Consider the following 18,014-nt stretch of genomic DNA (forward strand, 5'->3'; position numbering starts at 1 on the left):
TTCATTTTTATGTGAACATGTCTATCCAAGTGGCCAAAATAATTGTCATAAACGGTACTCCGTTGTACTATATTGACATGTCAGACTGGCATTTGGGAATAATATTTTTCAGTGTAATGATGTATTAGGTTGTTTTTTCCACTCGGGACTTTCTCATTGAAAGTATATTTCTGATTCCTTGTTTTCTGTTTTAAATGAAAGAGCACTTCATGTGTTTACTATTTTGTGGATAAGATTACAGATTTCGATAAGTGAATTGAGGCTGAAGGATATTATGCCAGTGTATGTAAGGCTGTCCGAAAGCTTTCAAGCAATCAGAGTTAAAGGAAGCTTTACGGAACCTACTTAGAGGCTGTAAGAGTTTGGAGCCGGATAAAAATGAATTATATTCAGCACGTAAGTGGTTAATGTCACATTGCTTCTCATGTCTGCCAATGTCAAGGAAGGCATTCAACAGTAAAGCCATTCTGTTTAGGGGAAGGAAGGGAATGGCTCTTAAACAGCTTGAGATGTTCATGCCATCTTGTGTTGTTTCTCAATACTGATAAATTGCTGCAAGATGGAATCTTACTTTTTTGGGGGTATTTTCTTAAAACTGCATTGTTGGTTAAATAAGTAAGTAAGCATTTCACTGTAAGGTGAATACCTGTTGGATTCGGCACATGTGACAAATAAAATGTGATTTGAATGTACTGTACCTTTAATGCCCCCATGCAGTCTTTTTATTTAATTTCTAATAAATCACAATGTGTGATTTCATGAAATTTCATGAAAATAATTCCCCAAATATTTGTTATTATTTGTTTCCATGAGCCGTCATTAAAATTCTCAGTCTGATCGTGTGGTGTTGACACACATGTTAATATAGGTACTGTACATACACAGCCCTGATTGGCAGATAGGATCGTCTAGACGAGGGGCCTTCAACCTTTTCAAGCATGAGAGCTACTTTTAAATTATGAAGCATGTCGCAAGCTACTCATACATTTTTCCTAGCTTTTAAATAGGCACTCTTGGTATTCTCCCGAAATCCATTTTCTCGCTTCTAATTGACCTGGTTTGGGATTTTTTTTCTCAGTTTTTCTCTCTAAATATTACAATTATCCATAGAGAAACAATGAAATTGGGTGTTGTGAGTCCATGTCAATGCTTAATTCACATCAGAAGATACTTTTTGAATGTAATACCCCTTTAGAGGAGAGGAATGTGCTGGTCTAGTGATGTTTTTGCTGGTGCATTATGTCATGACACATGATTGATACAAGTAGTCATTATATAATTCTTAATAATTGAGCCTACTTTCTAGTTTACTTTATAACATTTCCATGAGAATGTTTTAGGGAAACTCTTTCTCTCTACCCATTATGTCTAACAGATATACAGGATCAATATTGATGGAAATAAATAGGCAGATATTGCGTTACGTTTGACTATTTAAGCCAATTGTGGCTACAGCACCTTTAGAAACTATTGACACCCCTTGACTTTTTCCACATTTTGTTGTGTTACGACCTGAATTTAAAATGGGTTAAATTGAGATATATATATATATATATATATATATATATATATATACAACCGGTCAAAAGATTTAGAACACCTACTCATTCAAGGGTTTTTCTATATTTTGACTATTTTCTACTTTGTAGAATAATAGTGAAGACATCAAAATTATGAAATAACACATATGGAATCATGTAGTAACCCAAAAAATAAAAATCTATTTTATAATTGAGATTCTTCAAATGCCACCCTTGATGACAGCTTTGCACACTCTTGGCATTCTCTCATCCAGCTTCACCTGAGATGCTTTTCCAACAGTTCCCACATATATTGAGCACTTGTTTTTTACCTGCACTCTGCGGTCCAACTCAACCCTAACCATCTCAATTTGGTTGAGGTCGGGGGATTGTGGAGGCCAGGTCATCTGATGCAGCACTCCATCACTCTCCTTCATGGTAAAATAGCCCTTACACAGCCTGGAGATGTGTTGGGTCATTGTCCTGTTGAAAAAAATGATAGTCTCACTAAACCTGAACCAGATGTGTGCATTGAAATCTAAATAAATTGCTGACAGTGTCACAAGCAAAGCACCCCCACACCATCACACCTCCTCCTCCATGCTTCATGGTGGGAACCACACATGCAGAGATCATCCGTTCACCTACTCTACATCTCACAAAGACACAGAGGTTGGAACCAAAAATCTCACATTTGGACTCCAGATCATAGGACAAATTTCCATCGGTCTAATGTCCATTGCTCATGTTTCTTGGCCCAAGCAAGTCTCTTCTTCTTATCGGTGTCCTTTTGCAATTCTACCCTGAAGGCCTGATTCACGCAGTCTCATCTGAACAGTTGATGTTGAGATGTGTCTGTTATTTTAACTCTGTGAAGCATTTATTTGGGCTGCAATTTCTGAGGCTGGTAACTCTAATGAACTTTTCCACTGCAGCAGAGGTAACTCTGTGTATTCCATTCTTGTGACGGTCCTCCTGAGAGCCAGTTTCATCATAGTGCTTGATGGTTTTTGCGACTGCATTTGAAGAAACTTTCAAAGTTCTTGAAATTTTCCATATTGACTGACCTTCATGTCTTAAAGTAATGATGGACTGCTATTTCTATTTGCTTATTTACGCTGTTCTTGCCATAATATGGTATTTTACCAAATAGGGTTTTCTTCTGTATACCTCCTACCTTGTAACAACACAGCTGATTGTCTCAAACGCATTAAGAAGGAAAGAGATTCAACAAATGAACTTTTAAAAAGGCACACATGTTAATTAAAATGCATTCCGTGTGATTACCTCATGAAGCTGGTTGACAGAATGCCAAGAGTGTCCAAAGCTGTCATCAAGGCAAAGGTTGGCTAATTGAAGAATCTCAAATATAAAATATATTTTGATTTGTTTAACACTTTTTTAGTTACTACGTGATTCCATATGTGCTATTTCATAGTTGAATTCTTTACTAGCATTTTATAATGTAGAAAATAGTATAAAAATAAATAAAAACCCTTGAATGAGTAGGTGTTCTAAATCATTTGACAGGTACAATTGTAGACCTTTTTCTATTTCTTCAAGAGCTGTTACACTAAAAGGGCATTTTCATAATTTTCACAATTTCTATGTTATTTCGACCTCTTAGTGTGGAAACTGCACTGCTTCTTTAAGTCAAGACATTTTCCCTGTATGTTTTCACAATGTGTCAGATATATAATGTGCCTGTATGGCAATTGCTTTTCACCACACATGACATGACATACAATATTGCCATTGACAGTTTAGTTTCTTGTATTACTTTTATAAAATGTAACTTCTATTCTGTAATGTCTTCAATTTTATCTCCTTGAGTTTCTTGTAATAATATAATAATTTCTGACAATTAGGATCTATTTATATTATTTGTGTGTGATTTTGAATATGTAATAATGCATCATCATAGAACTGTATGTAGTCTCTCAGAGACCTCATGAAGAGACAATCAATGGAAGTCTCATACTGTTTTTATGGCCAGACAAATGTTATCCTTGACATACCATGATGTTGGATAGAGTGCATCTCTATGGAGTGATAATAAGCAATGTTGTGACCATCACAGAGGTTATAGGGTGAACACTGTTAGCTTTATCTGAAAGACTAGATGTAACCAGGTAAACACAAATGTCTAGTGTGTTTGAATCTCATCACGGATAACTTTAGCATTTTTACTAATTAGCAACTTTGCAACTACTTACTACTTTTTTAGCTGCTTTGCAACTACTAGCATGTTAGCTAACCCTTCCCCTGATCATAACCTTAACCCATTAACCTAATTCCTAACCTTAACCCTAATCGTAACCCCAACCCCTAGCCAAGATAACATTATCCTCTAAGCTAACGTTCGTGTTAACAACCTAACCACCTACTGTAGCAAACGTTAGCAACAACACATTAGAATTGGTAACATATCATAACATATTGCAAATTCTTAATATTGTACAAATTATAATTTGTAACATATCATACAATTTGTAATTCAATTCATATATCATATGAAATGGATGATGGACATCTACAAATGTATACATACCTTATGAAATGTAACAAAGCATACTGAATGGAGGGAGGACAGATTTATATTTACTATGTTATGTCTACCGCTAAGTCCAGGTGGTGAGTAAACACCCTCACACCGAAATGACTCACTGTCTCTCAGTCTGACCAGGATGACTCAAAGGCTTAGGGCTGGTTCCTCACTTAGACCTCAACCCTCAAGCTATACTTTATGCATTCAACCAAGGTTTCAGGTGGACTTCATAAAATGCAACACAATTCCTTCAGTGTCCTCCCATACTCTGTGAATATGATTTTAATCTTGAATGATCATTATGCTCAAGACTTTGGGAATTACACCATAGCTTTGAAGGCTAGAGTAAGAGCCAATCAAGGGTATCATTCCAGTACCTGGTATTGATGATGCCTTTGAATAATACGTTATGGCTAACCTAGGAAGTTGCCCTAAATACCATGTAGAGAAACATTTGCGCATTGACGGAGTTGAGTGGGACATGCACACAACACTGAACCCGGTGAGGGTTTAGAAGAGGATCATAGGACTACAAAAGGTTATGGGTAATGAGAGCCAGGTCTGTCAGGTGACTGTGTAAGCTTGTCTGCCTTTCTTCAGGCCCCGCTACATCATTTACTTACCTTGACAGCTGACATGTTGCAAATGTTAATACGAGGAGTCATGTAAAAGAGATTATGAAAAATGAATGTAAAATGTAATGTCAAGTAGGCTTTCTTGTAGAAAACAGGTTCAGGACATGTTCAGGGAAAACGGGAATAAATGTGTCCTTACAAAGAGCTGGTTAGCATGCGGAGGACAGAGAAATTAGTTCTACATCTGTGATCCTCCCAATAGAATTACTGACCTTATATAAGACAGAAATGTCATGAATGCATTTGTTCTCTGTCTCACACTCATATTACTGGCTTTATGGCTTATAGCCAACACTAATTATAGCTATCACTTCTAACATCCCCTTTTTGTGACCCAGATGACAGCTTAGTAAATGTAAGTGTTCAAATCAAAAAATAATATTGACACAGTGTGTAAAAGTTATACATGACATATGATTGAATAAGAAATATGTTTTTAGGTGGAGAGCTGCCCAATGTAATTGGAGTCAGGTATTGAAGGAGTGGAAAGTATGAGGTGCTATTTTATGTCGTCCTTTCCCGGCATTGAATTATTCACATCCAATGATCCGCTCCCAAACACATCCTCACACCTTTGACAGTCAGCACCCATCTCTTGCATGGAACATCTGATAATTGTGTTTGCTTTAATTCTTTTCACATCACATTGTCAGTTTGATTGACACGTGGCAGAACATTTCAGGGTCGGTCTCCCTCCACGTGAAGCTGTCAAAGCCTGACTGGAATCCACTCCGTCTCCTGGAGAATTCTCCCAGGTGGTTTGGACTGTCTGCCTGTCTTGAAAGTGCTCTGCGTCTGTGGAGGAGTCCTCCTGGACCTCCTGCCTGCCGTCTGAGGATTTACACCATTTCATCCCAAAAAAATTTAAATGTCATGGCTCAATACGTCTCCCACAGTTGGAATCTAGGGCAATGGCTTATTTATTTCATTTCCTGTAAGCTCTTTGTTTTCATTATTATTTTGTCATTGTTGTTTTTTTCTCTCCCATTTTTCTCATGCAGAAATGCATGTCTGTCAACAGGTCTGTGCTGATAGGGATGAGCAGTTCCACAGTGAAATAGGATGAGACCCAAGGTCATGTGTGAAGGGAGATGGGGTTGGGAGGGTGGGTGGAGGAGGATTGCAAAGACCATTGGGGAATTGGATTAGTGAAAAAGCAAGGCATTGGCTAAACTTTTGACTTGGATTTTGCTTTGAACGAAGATATGTTTAGAGGGAGGGGCATTTAGTTTAAAGGAATATCCATGTATGTTCTGTGTGGCATTGAGAGCATTCAACTATTGAATGTATGCATTCACATGCATATGATTTACCTTAAAGGCCTTGTTGCTCTTGGGGACTTTGATGTTTCTAACTGGCAGCCTTAATTTAGGGCAATTCACAGTTGTTGATGGCATGTTTTTCACGTGTGGCAATGAATGCGTAAAAAATATTGAATGTATGCATTCAAATAAACATGAATAATAACACCGTTTCCATGCCAATAACATGTTTTTCACATGCCAAGTGTGCACGGTGTCCTTTCTGAAAGCGTTTGAGGGATTGGCACCCCACAATGCACTGTGACAAAGCCAGTTCTGCAGTCACAATGATTTTGGAAATGCACATAAATATGACCTTTAAGAGGCTTTTTAATGGTCAATGTGTCATCATGTTGTTGCTATTGGTGAGGTTGTTGAATTATATATAAGGTTGCTGCCCTTGAAATGCTCTTCTGTCTTGCTTCAATCCACAGAACAGGGACATCAGCGTGAACGAGGATGGTTGATTTGGATTTGAATTTAAACGCAACATTACATTGTACCCCGTCTATCTTGTGATTTTCCCACCCCTCCTTAGTATGACCCCTGTGAAGTTTTTCAACCGAGGTCAAGGTAAAGTCACGAGGAAAGGAGATAATGTTAAGGAGGATGGTAGTGTCACTAATGACATATTTGTATAGAGGGGGACATTAAGGAGCCACTGTTGGGAGACTAAACCGGACTCACGTCCACTTTAGTTTTTAAAGAACCTCCTAAACCGTATTGCGGCTTGAATGTCCTCTCCTGCTAATCTGAGACCTGTAATTCATTCTTCGATTATAATTATTGACTTCCTACTGCTTTTCACTTACATTCATCCACAGGAACCTCTTGATGGATACGTCTCCATTAGTCAGTGCACCCAAGGCATCGTCGAGAACGGTTAGCTGTGTGCTGTATGTAGAACTTCTGATGATTCTCTCTATTTGTGTAGGTACTTTATTGATCGCCACACCGATCTGGAGAGGCAGTTCAATGTTAACGTAGACGATGGGAAGATCACGTTGGCCAAACCACTGGACCGAGAGACAGATATGTGGCACAACATCACAGTAACAGCCACTGAAATCAGTAAGTAACATTTCCAATAGAAATTGTTACACTGTTTGTGGTCTACTACATAATTAACGAAATGCAATATCCTTTTCATATCAATGCAATGATGAAGGATGAGTGTCAACTCAGGGGGGGGGAGACAGCTGCTTGTGAACATTCAGATCTGTTTACGAACCCAGTTTGAACAACTTCATTCTTGCCTCCAACAAAGGAGTGACCGGCCTTCCTAGTCCTCTATAAAATAGTCCTGCACTTGTAACCTATCTCATGTTGATGACCATAGAGTGTGATACAGCTCAGTAGTCAATTTGTGGAAGTGCGAGTACATTAAGAAGTATCCAATTAACAGTTGTAAACACAAACGCCAACGTTGTTTGCACCAAAGCCAGCATCCATTACGGATACAGGAACATCTGTGATCCAGGAAACTGACTGACTATACAACATCTTCGAGGTAGAACGATAAACAACTCAAACCATATGTAAAACTTTATTTGCATAACAGATTGTTTCAGGGGGACTACATGTTGTTATAAAATGTAGTGCACACCTTAAATGAGAAATGTAAAATACTTGTAACTTGCTCCCCTCGCCTTTCTTAATCAAAGAGAAACACTAATTGTCACAGCAATATAAAAAATATCCCCGTTTTTTATATCAAAGTTATGCTATAGAGCATACATTCATGGCATGTTATTGTAAATGCAATGCGTCTCTGTTGATATTCATGCTAGTTTTTGTCATGTCTGGTGTTAGACATTTCACTGTGCCTTTCATGACTTATGCTAAAGTGACTGTGACTCAAGACAGCAGCATCAATGAACGCACTTAATCGAAATTGACCAAAATAAATATGTCTGTTTACTATTCTTGGTGGATTGGAGCCAAGCAGGAATCCTCTCTGGCGTGAAGAGGAAGAAATGTGTTCCCAGTCCAATTCCATTGCCATTTGCCACCCAAACGGTGTCGCGTTCTACTGCTTGCACCAGTTGACATCTGACTAATCAGATTGCAATTCTTGCTGCGGTGGAGTGAAAGTCACTTTAACAGAGCACAAGGAAAATGTGGACACTTCTCTTTTTCCCCCACTCTGTCCATCTATCACCTTCTAGCAAACTGTCTATTTTAGTTTCTCTCTGTTTCCCACTCTTTCTCTCCTCTCTTATGCTCACCACTGGGCATTTTGTCCTGAAGCATTCTTAAGTGTAAAATCCTCCAATTGCTGCAGTGTTAAATCTCAAAACCATTTTCTGTTTTTCTGTTTTCTATGTGACAACATGCATCATGCACATCATTGTTTTGAATGTTAGCTCTGTTAGCTTTGAATGTGGTCTCACAAACATACAAAAAGAGGAAAGATGTCAACAGCCAGAACGACATCTATTGCTCCATGGACCAAATTATTAGCTACAAGTTAGTGGTTGCAACACTTATTAAACACAATCATTTATCTCAAAAGGGACTGTCAATTATGGGCGATGAATAATCCCAATAAAAATCAAATCTAATTAAATTGCCCTTTATTATCTTTTTAGACTTCTGCTGCCGTTGATTCATTAATATGCATTTTTTTTAACCCTCATGCATGAAACATGAGCGTGTTCAGGGGATTTCAAAAGCACTTTGAATGTGTTTTTTTTCTTCTCTCTCACCACTTCTGTTTTGCATTCTTGATATTAGCTAAAACTCAGATTGATGTGGCTTCTCATCTGCCTTTCTATCAGCCAAGGGGATTTTTTTTTTAAATAACGGAGAAAGGAAGGAGAAAAAACATCTGGGTCACGGAATTTACCTGGGATTTAATTTCCCGCTGTATATAGTATCCAATGTCATTGTATTCATTGTCTGTTGTTGGGTTTTTTGTTTATCAGGAAACCACAGCCAGATATCACGGGCTACCGTGGCCATCCGAGTGCTGGACATAAATGACAACGCCCCAGAGTTTGCGACGGAATACGAGGCTTTCCTCTGTGAAAATGGCAAACCTGGCCAGGTAGGGGGCATTCATCAAGGCTGCTATTGTCGTCTCCCCCTGCATCTCCTCCGTAATGATCAGCCATGGTGAATTATAGCCTATTTATTTCACTGGGAAAGTACAGAGGCAGGAGTGTGGCTTTTCTCTGAGACACTCTCCTCCCCTGACACAGCACATAGAGACGGAGGGAAAATGAGAGCAGTCAGAATTGATCAGAGTGAATCATAATTCAGAGTTGTCTTTCATGTCCTCCTCCAGATGGCACAATGGATCTCTGGCCAAAATTCTGGACAAGTGCTTTGCATTCTCCTTCACATCAATCCTATTCATTCAGACGACTACAATAATAAATAAAAAAAGACCAATGACCGAGATAGCTGAATTCTCATTTCTAATCAATCACAGACATACAGCTTGATAATAACTATGATGGCAGGTAAATAGATGAACCCAGAAACCAAAAGTGTGCCAGGTGAGACAGCACCACATTGATAACAATCTCAAATTCCTGGAATGAATGGAGGATATTTTTCATTTTCTCTTAGCCAATGTCACGGTCAGGCTTTTTGTGATGGCAAAAAAAGTAATGGATGACCTATCTCTCTAATGGTATTGGGCTCCTCTCTTTCTGTCTGTGTTTCCACAGGTGATACAGACAGTCAGTGCTGTCGACAAGGATGACCCAATACAGGGACACTACTTTGAATACCGCCTCATCCCAGAGATGTTAAACAATCCTAATTTCACGATAAAAAACAACGGAGGTAAGGACAGAACATGTGACTTAGAATGACAAAAAATGTCTTATATCCTGCAGCATATTTGTCCAATTGAAGATGAAATCAAGTTGGATTACCGGACCCAGTGGTTAGCAGATGCGCAATAGCCTGGTCATCAGCTATTCTTTACTCCCTAGTGCATTTTGAAAGGAAGTAAATTAGTTGAATCCAAATCGTCTGTGGGTAGTCTTGCAGCTCATTGTAGGGTGACTTCTTGAGCTGTTGCTGCATGGCAGATGGCACTACATTTGTTTGCTAAATACGGTGATTGGTTTAGCAGGCTTTCTGTCCATCCTCCGTCCCGTCCCCCCGTCCCCCGCTCTCTTTTCCATTACTCTCACTGAAGAGCCCACGCTCATCCTGAAGTTGTTGCGTAATGTTTTCAAAGAGCTTGGGGCAAAGAATCTTCATCTGGTTCTGTCCAACTGTTTTGATGCGAAGGCTGCAGGCAAGAGGAACTGCTGTGTCTAGTTGTTAGTAAAATGAAAATATAGAATAAGGACATTAAATGCACCAGCCTCTTTATCTAAATGGAAACCTGCCACCATGGAAACAGGTGTATTAAGAGACAAATAGGAAAAGTTGTTGAATCTAGAGGAATTTATAAATAAGAAACCACAGGCAACATTGAAGCAACATTTTCACATGTAGATAGCATTATGATATTAATTCAACTGCTACAACTAATAGACATATATACTTATCCATAACAATAAACAGGTTTTTACATTTTAATCAAATTTTCTCAGCAAAAATTTGATAGTGTAAGAAATCACTCTTCTTGTTAATGTCTACATTCAAAAGTTTTACTTAAACCCTAAATGGTTCTCAAGTAGATTACTAAGAAAATCTCATCCATTGTTTAAAAATTGCCATTTTGCCTTTGTGCAGATTGCCATGTCTCATTTTCGATTAATTGTAAATTATACTTTTTTTTCCAAAGTATCTCTCTTTTTCAAACAAGCATTGAAGAGCTGGCTACAATTTCAAATTCATCCATCTGAAAAGATAGAACAAATATTACAACAAATATTATGGCTGAACTCAAATGTGCTGGTTGATAAAATACCTGTATTTATGGGAAAGATGTTTGAAAAGGTAAAAGTATTTATCTTCAACTCGCAATCTGTGGATTCTGTTCGATTAGATAGATTGAAATTGTACGTTAAACATCACAGCATAGTTGAATGGTATGTGTTGAGTAGAAAAACAAAGTGGGTGGCCAGCAGAGATAGATGGGATGGGCTGAGGGAAGCTGAGGGTTGGGATGTGGAATTGGAAGTGGGAGTGAAGTTGCTGTGCGGGAGATAGAATGATGGTCAAAGATAAAAGTTATGTTTTTTTGTTTTAAAAAAACATAATAAAAAGTCAGTTTGAATGACACTGAGGAGCAGTGTTTTTACAGCTAATGCCGGTTTGCCTGAGGCTGATGCCATGCAGGTGTTTGTACACATGCATATACACACACTCTCATTCAAATAAACGCATACAAGAACACATGTAATAGTGCCAGACATGCACACAAACATATACAGTTGGCATTGCTGTTATGATTTTAGTTGTCCTTGATGTCCTTTGTTTTAGAATGTTTTTGTAGATTATTTTTTTTGCATTGTTTGCTGTTTTCTTCTGTCTTTTTCTTTTTTCTCTTTACCTCATTCTCTTGGTTGTTGGAGCATTGGGGGGGTTCTAGGGGGTGGGGAATGGAATTAATTAAATTTTGTATTTATTATTTTTCTTCTTGGGGGGCTGTGGGAGGGGTCTCGAATGGTTGAGGGACAACTATTGGGGAACTGTGGGGGGGGGATCTTGGAGGGTTCGTGTTCACGTTTTTTGGCCTAGTGGGAGATCTGTCAACGTGCCCTTGAGCAGGGCATTGCTTCTGTGTGTCGCTCTGAATGGGAGTCTGTTGGATGACTGGTATCATGTAGTTGTTGAGCAGCTTCACTGCAAGTATATTGTATGTTTTGGATATTCAATGAAATAAATACATACAATATAAATAAATAAATACAAATGTTTAAAAAATGTCTACATCTAGCTGTTGTGGAGTGTCAGTATTCTAAATGAGAAATATAGGCACAGCACTTGTATGACTATTTCCACCTGCACAGAGCAGGCAAAGCCACTCCAGTGAAGAGTAGCAGACCCTTTGAACTTTGACCCTTTGTGCTGGTTTGTTTGTGACGGTGACTCTAATTGCAGTGAATGTGCTGTGGAGAGGATATGTGCTGTGGAGAGGATAGGGTTAGCCAGGGCCAGGGTCAGCCAGCTAGGATATCCTACTGCACACAAGCTGTTCAGGCTTTAACCCAATACCTCAGAGAAATGTTCAGGTATCTAATGTGATAAATGGGATACCGCTGTGCACTTAAGATTGACACGATAGGAACCAGCATTTTACCAGGCACTCTTATCCAAAGCAACTTACAGTAGTGGTCTCCCGTGGGAATCGAACCCACAATCCTGCCGTTGCAAGTGCCATGCTCTACCAACAGAGACATACACCGATTGTACAAAACAGGTGAATCCAGGTGAAAGCTATGATCCCTTATTGAGGTCACCTGTTAAATCCACTTCAATCATTGTAGATGAAGGGGAGGAGAAGGATTTTTTAAAGTCTAGAGACAATTGAGACATGGATTGTGCATGTGTGCTATTCAGAGGGCAAATGGGCAAGCCAAAAGACTGAAGTGTCTTTGAACAGGGTATGGTAGTGGGTACCAGATGCATCTGTTTGAGTGGGTCAATAAAGGAAAGGGAAAGGGGAAGAGGAATACCTAGTCAGTTGTCCAACCGAATGAATTGTCACGCTGCTGGGTTTTTCATGCTCAACAGTTTCCCATGCGCATCAAGAATGGTCCACCACCCAAAGGACATCCAGCCAACATGACTGTAGGAAGCATCGGAGTCGACGTGGGCCTTCAGGCTTGATTGCTAATGTTTCACGTCTCTCTGTCACGCATGCTCAGACAGAGGGTAGACAATTGAACTGCCCTCGTGGAGAAAGCACATTCATTTCACATGTGAACACGTGAAGTGTTCCCAAAAACACGTTCTCATGTGATCACGTGATGTCATATGAAGTTATTGTGATAACATTTGGCAACATGTAAAGGCTACATGTGATAATATGAAACTACACGTGCTGACATGTGATCACGTGTAAAAAGAAAATGTGTTCCAAAAGCACGTTTTCACATGATTTCAAATGTGAACCTTCACGTGAAATCATTTTTGCTTTTTTTTTTCGGTACACCAACTTGAGTAGACTCTTACAGGAATAAAAGTGTTTGACAATATGTGGGTGAGTGGATATTATTAGCTAGATAATGAACACAGAGCTCACAGAAGTGTCATCAAAGAGTCCCTGGCACCTCTCGGAGTTGCCTTGTACCATCTTCTAAGTCAGTGCCGCACTCACCTCTCTTCATTTCCACATCTTAATATGGGTTTGACAGAATAGGATTCAATCGCTTACAGAGTTCTGCTATTAGAATATGGTGAGGAGGAAGGTGACTGAAAGCCATCAGCAGAGTATACACGTGAGACCACAAAACAAATAGCAGGCCAATGCAACATGCTGTTTTTCTATCGTCAATTTGGAATTGCCCAAATAAATAAAATAAATAAAAATTTTTACTGGATTGCAAAACATTTTGGTTTGTCACTACAAAAATACACTCTCTTACTCAACGGAAGCTAATTTGCTAGATGTTTTTTTGTTTACAACTGCTTTCTCTCCCCACAGACAACTCCATCAGTGTTTTAGCCAAGCATGACACCTTCCGGCGCCAGAAACAGGAGATGTATTTCCTGCCCATAATTGTGACTGACAATGGAAATCCTCCAATGAGCAGCACTAACACGTTGACCATCCGGGTGTGTGGATGCAGCAGGGAGGGAATAGTCCAGTCATGCAACGTGGAGGCCTATGTCCTACCCATTGGCCTCAGCATGGGAGCTTTGATTGCCATTCTGGCCTGCATAATACTACTTTTAGGTAAGATAATACTGATACTTTATGCCATTTGATTACATCTGAAAAATACAGACGTGCAACACTGGTAAACTTCTACAAACATTGTCTTTGTGAGCACATGACTTTGACATGTCCTCTTGTTCGGCAGTTATAGTGGTGCTGTTTGTGACGCTCAGAAGACACAAGAACAAGCCACTTATCATCAAAGATGACGAAGATGTGAGGGAGAACATCATCCGCTATGACGATGAGGGGGGTGGAGAAGAAGACACTGAGGCCTTTGACATTGCCACACTGCAGAACCCTGATGGAATCAATGGCTACCTGCCCCGCAAGGATATCAAGCCGGACCTGCAGTTCATGCCAAGGCAGAGTAGTGGCCCTAACGGTGTGGACGTGGATGAGTTCATCAATGTCAGACTCCATGAGGCGGACAACGATCCCACAGCCCCTCCCTACGACTCCATTCAGATCTATGGCTATGAGGGCCGGGGCTCCATTGCTGGGTCTCTGAGCTCCCTCGAGACTGCGTCCTCAGACTCAGACCAGAACTATGACTACCTCAGAGAGTGGGGTCCGCGTTTCAGAAGACTTGGGGAACTCTACTCAGTGGGTGAAAGTGATAAGGAGACTTGACCTTTGATCTGTAGAGACCCTTTGATTTTGTCCACATACTTGTGTATTATGCTAGGGTTTGCCGGCTTTTAGAAACAGCTGTTTAAAAAAGGGGGCCACCTTTCGTACTCTTAGATTGAAGTATAACGTTCATCATCTATCACATCAAGCGCTTTGTATTGTTGAGCCAAACTTAACAATGTCTATATTAGGAGGTCTATGATTCTTGTGGAGTGTAACTTAGATTCCGTCGTGGAGTGTCTAGCAGTATTTTGGGTATTTGTCATTTGCTGTGACTGACAGAAGCATAAAGACCTGGATTCTTGGTAGTTGCCTGATGAAAGAAGAGAGAGGGATTGTGTGATCTACAGCCTTCTTGGACAACGTGGAGATTCAACCACAGAACAATGGCACTACTGATTGGCCCTCATCTCAGATCTCTACCCACCACCCAGCTAATCAAAGATAAAATAGGAAACTAAAAGAAAAAGCAATATTTGATCGACATTACAATGTTGAATGTATGTATGATTTGAAAAAGCGAAATGAGAACCACTACAATATTGGCTTCAAAATTAATTAGTTTAGATATCATTTGATACCAGGTGGCCACATTTATAAACTGTCTGAGCCAGACGGCTTGCTTTATACAACTATTTGTATTTACACGCTCCAAGTGTGGTTTGCAAATATTATTAGCCTATAAAAGACTAAAGCGAAAGACAAAAAAAGAGAAATGTAGAAACTTTGAGGCCTTCTTTTTACAGAAGCAAGCATTAAATACAATTGTATCCACATGTTTTTTGAAAATGATCGCGTTGATTCCTCATTATCGTTGTATGATTTGTTTTTGTTTTATATATCTGTTCTTATTTGCGTTTGTTTCTGTGCTACAGGTTATAAGTGAGTGAGAGTTTAGAATGATCCCTTTTCTCAACTTTTCTTTCCACCACTGAAGCTATTTCATCACAGCTGAACTTGTTGTTTGGATATTGCTGTTAATATAGTATACAGAGAACATGAATTACTGTATAGTAAAATATTGGACGGAAAGGGAACTTTTACACATACAATTAATGTATACTGTTTATCATTATTCTGTATACAGAGTTACCAGTAACCATATAAGCACAATAGCTGGGATAATTTAATTGATGTGAATATTCGACCCCTCAATTTTATTTAGGACCCACGGGTAACAAAACCCATAAAAATAAAATACAGACTCTTGCATATTGTGCTACACTGTATGATATTATACAAAAAATACATGTACATAGAGTTACTGATAATGTCCTCAACTTTCATTGAGGTGGTAGGTTTTGTCTATGCACGTTAGCTCTTGCACATGAGAATCTAAAATGGCACTACAGCTGCGTGCATACTCAATTTGTACTGATACAGTATATGGCAGTTCTCAGTAGACTTCATAATATATATGAAATAGTCTTACATGCAGATCATATTTTCTACTGTGCTTTAACGCTTATAAATGTGTATGTTTAATTATTTACTCCCTGTAATGTAATCTAAGATACCCTGTATTGTTTCCTACTTTGTGAAATATATTTTTATAAATATTGCTGAATGAGTTTGGCTTTCTTCAGCAGCTAAGATGGTTGGAATAAGCGAGTTTTGCACAGTTCCTACTTGAATTATCTATGTCTGTCATTGTGCTACAGGAAGTACCAATATCAATATGTCAACATGTCACATATCTTATAATTAGGAAGAATTTATTTGGCAGTGGATGCACTGACTGGTTTTAAAACCTACAGTCAGACCCAAAATTATTGGCACCCTTGGTATCTTGTTCAAACAAGTTAGTATCTAATTTGAACGACTTAATTGTTATTGTCTAATTAGGCCTCATTTTGTGATGCAGGGCCAGTTGTGTTTGTCCTTTGCTGCAATCATTCATTTACTGATGCCATCCACTGATATGATTATTCATTGACAGTTCTTTGATAGGGCCTGTAAGTGGGGAAAACAAGATCCCACGTTTTACCAATTTGACTTCAGATTCTGACGTTTATCCACTTTTCTCCAAACGTTTTGGAGTTGCTCAGCATCATCTTTCATTAATTCTCAATGCTTAAGTTAAGGTTTACATTTTTGGATAGGGCAACAACAAAAAAACTACACTTAAGTTTAGGCATTCATTCTGAATGGTTAAAGTAAGAGATAAGGTTTGGGATAGGGTTCAAACAAAAACATCAAACAAGTGTCTTCCACTGGGATTGAACATGCGAGCTTCGGAAGGATGAACTTAGTATCTCGAATGACTTAGTATCTCGAATGACTTAGTATCTTGTTTGAATGACTAAGTCATTCAAAAAATAACAATGTTGCTTTAGGGCTTCCATAGAATAAGCCAAAAACATTGTATAAAATAAATAATACAAATACTGAGCTATATTGTATGCACATTTTTGGGGGAAAATTTGATTTGGTATTTTTTGTCTTTTCTATACTATACAGTTGCTCAGGGAAAGAGATTTTGTTTTACCTTTAAATACCTCACCTTGCGAGGATAATGGCACTGAGATGTTTTCTAAAATGTTTAATGATATTGGAGAACACATTGGAAGGGATTTTAGACCAATGCTCTATACAGAATCTGCCCATATCCTTGAAATCCTTTGTCTGCGCTTATGGAATGGACAGCCACAGGTTTTTAATTGGGAGACTGAGATGACCATTGCAAAATGTTGATTTTGTGGTAAATTAACCATTTCTTTGTGGAGTTTGGTGTGTGCTTAGGGTTATTGTCTTGCTGGAAGATTCACTTGTGGCCAAGTTTCCACCTCCTGGAGAGGCAACCAGGTTTTTGGCTAAAATGTCCTGGTACTGGGTAAAGTCCATGATAGCGTTGGGCTTAACAAGGGCCCCGGGAGCAGTGGAAGCAAAATAGCATCAAAGATCAAATCAAATTGTGAAATGCTTACTTACAAGCCCTTAACCAACATTAATTTAAGAAAAAAAATGTGGAAACCAAAGTGCCCTGCAGATAAGAATGGGGGCATGCTCAGTCCTCCTTTTCCTGTAGTTTCTTTGTCTTGATCACGTTGAGGGCGAGGTTGTTGTCTTGGCACCACACGACCAGGTATCTGACCTCCTCCCTATAGGCTGTCTCATCATTGTCGGTGATCAGGCCTACCACTGTTGCATCATCGGCAAATTTGATGATGGTGTTGGAGTCGTGCCTGGCCATGCAGTCATGAGTGAACAGGGAGTACAGGAGGGGACTGAGCGCGCACCCCTGAGGGGCACCAGTGTTGAGGAGTGGTGGTATATAGACACATACAAAAAATATAGATGCTTATCATGAGATACTAAACCTCAGGCGAGCAAAATCTTGAGAATTCCTTAGATTTCGTGCACCAGCTGTTGTTTACAAATATATATATATATAGGCTACCGCCCCTTGTCTTACCAGAGGCCGCTGTTCTATCCTGCCGAAAAAGCGTAAAACCTGCCAGCTGTATGGTAATCATGTCGTCGTTCAGTCATGACTCTGTGAAACATAAGATTTTACAGTTTTTAATGTCCCGCTGGTAGGATATACATGCTCGTAAATTGTCTATTTTATTATCGATTGAT

General features: G+C 39.1%; 1 protein-coding gene across 2 annotated transcripts in view; it reads left to right on the forward strand.

The window, feature by feature from the left end:
* The window catches only part of LOC112263537 (cadherin-8-like), an 85,778-nt gene extending 69,785 nt beyond the window's left edge, over positions 1–15,993 (forward strand). The window contains exons 8-12 of one of the 2 annotated variants that reach the window (XM_024439934.1): positions 6,939–7,075; positions 8,932–9,053; positions 9,682–9,799; positions 13,566–13,817; positions 13,945–15,993. In XM_024439934.1, coding sequence (XP_024295702.1) covers positions 6,939–7,075; positions 8,932–9,053; positions 9,682–9,799; positions 13,566–13,817; positions 13,945–14,432 — 1,117 coding nt within the window. In that variant the 3' untranslated portion in view covers positions 14,433–15,993. The remainder of the gene's footprint in view (positions 1–6,938; positions 7,076–8,931; positions 9,054–9,681; positions 9,800–13,565; positions 13,818–13,944) is intronic. The other variant, XM_024439935.1, reaches the window with a different exon arrangement.
* Positions 15,994–18,014: the final 2,021 nt, after the last annotated feature.

The sequence above is a fragment of the Oncorhynchus tshawytscha genome, linkage group LG12 (genome assembly GCF_018296145.1).
Source record: "Oncorhynchus tshawytscha isolate Ot180627B linkage group LG12, Otsh_v2.0, whole genome shotgun sequence".
Classification (NCBI taxonomy): Eukaryota; Metazoa; Chordata; class Actinopteri; order Salmoniformes; family Salmonidae; genus Oncorhynchus; species Oncorhynchus tshawytscha.